The sequence below is a fragment of the Cyprinodon variegatus genome, unplaced genomic scaffold (genome assembly GCF_000732505.1).
Source record: "Cyprinodon variegatus isolate N-32 unplaced genomic scaffold, C_variegatus-1.0 Scaffold1541, whole genome shotgun sequence".
In the NCBI taxonomy this organism is placed as follows: domain Eukaryota; kingdom Metazoa; phylum Chordata; class Actinopteri; order Cyprinodontiformes; family Cyprinodontidae; genus Cyprinodon; species Cyprinodon variegatus.
Window position 1 is genome coordinate 108514 of NW_015151994.1, and position 4978 is coordinate 113491.

Genomic DNA, 4978 nt, shown 5'->3' on the forward strand with positions numbered 1-4978 from the left:
CGTGAGCAGGAATCCAGACTAATTTAACAACAGAACCACCATTTCTAATCCTAAAAATTGAGTGAAAAATATCCAATATAATATCTTGCTTTGATTCTGAATTAAATTCTAGAATACTTATTAATGCACTACTTAAATCTGAACAAATTATCTTCTTCGCCTTCCTTTCTTCGTTGGCAAACAACAATTGATGCATTTCCGCCACCTACTGGTCTGGAGGGTTCATTCATACTGAAAGCTTTACTAATGGTTCCCTCCCTCCTTCACTCAAAGGATTATTACTCTTATTCCCAAACCAACGTTACTTATTGACAACTGGCGTCCAGTTAGTCTACTAAATAACGATTACAAAATCCTGAACACAATATTTGCTAAGAGATTAAAGTTAGTTCTGAATTACATTATTGAAGAAACGCAATCAGACTTTTTAAGAAACAGACACATCTCTAATAACATCAGGCTTCTGCTTGACATAGTAGATTACCCAGGTTTGATTAACAACGAAAGCTTAATCCTTTCCCTGGACTTTTACAAACCATTCAATTCAATTGAACACAGCTTTATTTTTGAAACATTAAACCTATTTGGTTTTGGTATTTTTTTTTCTGGAATACTACTAAAACATTATATAATAAAGGAAATAGTTCATTCAAATTGAAAAACGGAACATCCCCAAGATTCGACTTAAAGCGTTGTATAGGGCCAGGTTGTCCCATTTCCCCTCATTTATTTCTGTTATCCACTCAATTATTGGCTAGGCACATAATAAACAGTCAACTGGGTGGAATATCAGGTCTGGATAAAATAATTACTTTTAGCCAATTGGCTGATGATGAAGCAATTTTCTTTAAAAACTCTTCTGAAGTTTCTCTAGCAATTGAATTGATTATTTTCTGATGGTTCAGGTCTTTGCTTAAATGTGAAGAAATTTGGATTTATTCAGTTCAATTCAATTCAGTTTATTTATATAGCGCCAATTCACAACACAAGTCATCTCAAGGCACTTTACAGTTCAACGAATCTGGAATTTATGGCTGTTAGAAACATGAACTGTCCCATCTCTGCAATATCCCAATCAAAGAAAAAAAAAAAACAGAACACTAGATGTGACCTTAACTTTAGCCCAATTTTAGAAAGAGAAGAATATTTCTTCCTAAAGCTGAAAGGAATCTCCAGACTAACCTATGCTGCTGTTTCTCTGGCTGTCGACCAAAAGATGTGCAAAGAAACTGATTGAACACTAAGCAACTTTATTTGGAAAAACAAAAATAATTACATTAAAAAAATCAGTTTTAATGAATAGTTATGATCCAGGAGGTCTTATCTTTCTCCACTTTACGACAATTAAGTGAACTGGATTAAAATTGCCTTAGAAATCCTACCTTAATCTGGAATTATTCCTCACCACATGTTCTCTAAGATAGGTGGACTTAAGTTTGTTTTTCTGTGTAATTATAACATTGATCGCTTTCCTGTCGCTCTCTCTAATTTTCATAAACAAGCCCTTTTGGCCCGGTCACTAATTTTCAAACATAATTTTTCTCCTAATAGGTCTCTTTCTTTGGAATAATAAAGATATATGCTATAAGAAATGATCTGTTTTTTGAAAACTGATTTAGGAAGGATTTCACACTGATAAGTCAACTTTTCAATGAAAAAGGAAACTTCTTTATTTATCAAGAAATTCTTTGTCATTTTAAGATTCCTATAAGCCCAAAATAGTTTGCGATTGTTTTTGATGCTATTCCACCAGGTGTTATAATGTTATTTAAAGGTCAGACTTCTCTGTTCTCCTAAGGCCCAGGACCTCCACCTGATCCTACTGATACTTAAATAGGTAGACTCTGTTTTTAAACCAACTTCTTCTAAAAATAACATATTCACACTTTATTCCAATATAACTGCATCTTAGCTCCTTCTGTAATTTCAGTCTGGTCTGGTCTAAGAAATATGTGGGAACAAAACATGGTCTCTACCTAATAAATATTTTCTTGAAAGAGGTTTCCTTTTAGATTATTCACCACTGTTACCCAGTAAAGTCATTTTTGGTTCAATATAAAAAGGACATTAATTCCACTGCACCAACATTTACTTAGAGTCTGACTCCACCAGGCGTCTATGGCAAGGCATTTGTCATTTCATTCTGGACAATATTTACGACAAATTTGAACTTTATTTTAAGGATGTTTTATTTGGAATTAAAGAATATGGAAAAGAACTCTCTTACCATTTTTTTAATGTAATCTTTTGCTTCTGTGGGTCAAGTTTTATATCCATAAATGTAACATTTTTATGACTAAACCCTCATGTATGTCTTTCTTTCTTAAAGGAAGCAAGAATTTATTTATCTACATTATCATCTTCTAATAACAAAATGCTGTTAAAACTTTATATCTATGCTCTAAATTCTAAATATTCATGTAATCCCCTTATATTCTTCTATGTCTAGCTTTGCTCACTGTACTATTTATATGTTTATTTAGTTATTTATTATTACTATTTTTATTCAAAACCCTGGCGATTGTTCTTTGGAAATTGTACTAAAGAATCGTAATTCTCTAATAAAGCTGGTATGGAACATGGACCAGAATGACTCTCAGGAATTCAATTCTATTATACAAATGTTTTATCTTTTATATATCGAAATATTATCCTGTAAATGCTACTTTCTGAATAACTTCTAAATAATTCACATGAATCAAAATTAACTTTTACTGCCGCCTCTCCTCCTCAGTTATCACAGTAAAACATGTTCAATGGTTTCATCTATCCTGCAGGATTCATATTTAACATCCATGTTTCCTCAAGATAAACAGAGAACTGTTTAAGCCAATATTCCCACATCTCAATCTCTTCTAGGTCTTCCTGTTCTTATTTCTCAAGTTTTCTTCTGAATTTTATAAAACCATCACCCCCCCACCACCACCACCTTTTGCCAGATATCCTTCATTTTCTGTTAAATTAACAGTTTAATTAACATTTCAACCTCAGATTTACTGAGATTATTAATTAGATCCACTGATACATTTCTAACAGCTTGTTTTGCTGTTCTTCCTTTTTCTGCTTTTCTATTCTGGCGGATCACAAGCAGCTTTAAGGTGCATTCCGCCTGTAGATCCATTCTGTCTTCAGGCAAGCATTGCTCTGCCTTCCTGACTTTGGATCGTTTGTAAAACACTGAGACATTTGGCCCAGTCCCATTTTCTCTCACTTGCACTTGGTTTTGCACCTTCAGGTGTAAGGTTAGCGTGTCCGAATACTTCTAGGAGCTAGAGGGAAGTGCCCTCCAATGATCCCTTCAGACAGAGTGACGTCAGGAGCTGACTTGTGAACAAAGCGGCCTCCCAGAATACTTTGCAAACCTCATTCTGTATGTTGTAAATCTCTGCTTTGCTTTGAACATCATCAGTCTCTATGCTGTAAAGTTTACAGATTCAATACAAGATAACAGGAACAAATATCAAACAACCTCCTTCCTATAAATGAATATTTCTGCTAGAGGCCTGCAGAAGCCCACAGATGCAGGCTCTCCCTGTGACACATTCTGGGAGAAGTGGTTCCAGGAAACATGGGATATTTAGCCTGGAAATATCCAGGCTAAATATCCAGAACTCTTCACCATCTCAAAGATGGAGACTGAAGTTTGCCATCTTGGTCTCGTCCCTTTGTCCTTCATCTCAGGGGGGACCAACCTCCCAACCAGGAGGAGCATCCACTTTCCCCCAACCTGGATTAGACCTAAAGGCTGCTCTAATTTTTACACCAAAATGACTTTTTCTTTATCCTTTTTCAAAAAGAACAATGTAGCATTTAATAGATGGGATTCAGGTTCCTGATCTTTTCATTTCTAATTTATCAAACCTTTTTGTTTCTTTTTAGTGCAGCTTAAATACTTAAGCTAAACCAACATCTCAATCGAATGTTTCTTTAATCAGTTTAGAGAAAGGAAACCATGGGAACTTCTAACCTTTATTTCCAGCTGTGAGTTTTATGCATCATTAACAACCATCAGATAAAACCAGATTGAGATTATTCAGAGAAAATGAGCATCTCCACTGGAGGCAGCCAGCTGCCGTCCCGTTCCACATCTGGTCCGTCTAATAACTGAGGAGCTATCCCAGCTGTGGGATGTCTTCCTCACGAATCTTCCTTCTCTTGATACCTAAAACAGAAAAGTCAACCCCATTAGAAATTCCTCCCAAAGCTGCAGAAAAAGGGAGATGTTTGTTAGACCCACCTGCAGTGCATACAGGTGAAGAAGACCGTCTGCCCTTCATCTGCAGACCTCATCTGCCTGGTGTGGTAGATCATCCCTTCTTTATTGCAGCGAGCGCAGCGTCTGTCGATCTGGAGGAAGAGGCGGAGCTCGTTATCCCAGGAAGCGAGTCCAGCTGTGAGCAGCAACATCAAGCGGGTCTTACCACAGGTCCCTTCAGCTCCGAGCCGCCTTCCTCGTCCTCCAGAGCCGCCGCCGACTGCTCCACGGGGTTAAAGACCACAGCTGAACACACTTCCAGGCCAGAGAATTCTGGGTAATGAGAGAAAACCGGACGGTTACGTCATGGTGACGCAGAGATCCGATGGCGACCCGAGCAGCGGCGTGCTTCACTGAAGGGATTAAGGCGGGACTTCCCAGAAATCCTGGATTCATTTAAGCTCCACTTAGCTTCACTAAAGCAGGATCACATCCGTTACCATGGTGATTGATTCTGTTCATAGATTTATAGATACGGAATGAAGCAATTTGATCTCTTAAATATATATTTTTTTAAAGACATTTTGTTATTTAACCTTTTTTCATGTAAATTTGATGATTTAATGGGACATTAATCATTTAATTGTACATTTTTATAACTTATTGGTTTATTGTGGATTTTAATAATCTATTAGACAATTAATTAATTTAACATTTAGTCAGTTCATGGTAAGTTTTTCCATTTTCTCATATATTTCCAGCCTCCACATATAAAGAGGATTC

At 36.5% G+C, this 4978-nt stretch overlaps 1 protein-coding gene across 1 annotated transcript in view; it reads right to left on the bottom strand.

Annotated features, from left to right (window-relative positions):
- Nucleotides 1-3961: 3961 nt before the first annotated feature.
- The window catches only part of znrd1 (zinc ribbon domain containing 1), a 2877-nt gene continuing 1860 nt past the window's right edge, over nt 3962-4978 (bottom strand). The window contains exons 3-5 of the mRNA XM_015403684.1: nt 4422-4528; nt 4238-4347; nt 3962-4162 (exon numbers count right to left, since the gene is read on the bottom strand). Coding sequence (XP_015259170.1) covers nt 4138-4162; nt 4238-4347; nt 4422-4528 — 242 coding nt within the window. The 3' untranslated portion in view covers nt 3962-4137. The remainder of the gene's footprint in view (nt 4163-4237; nt 4348-4421; nt 4529-4978) is intronic.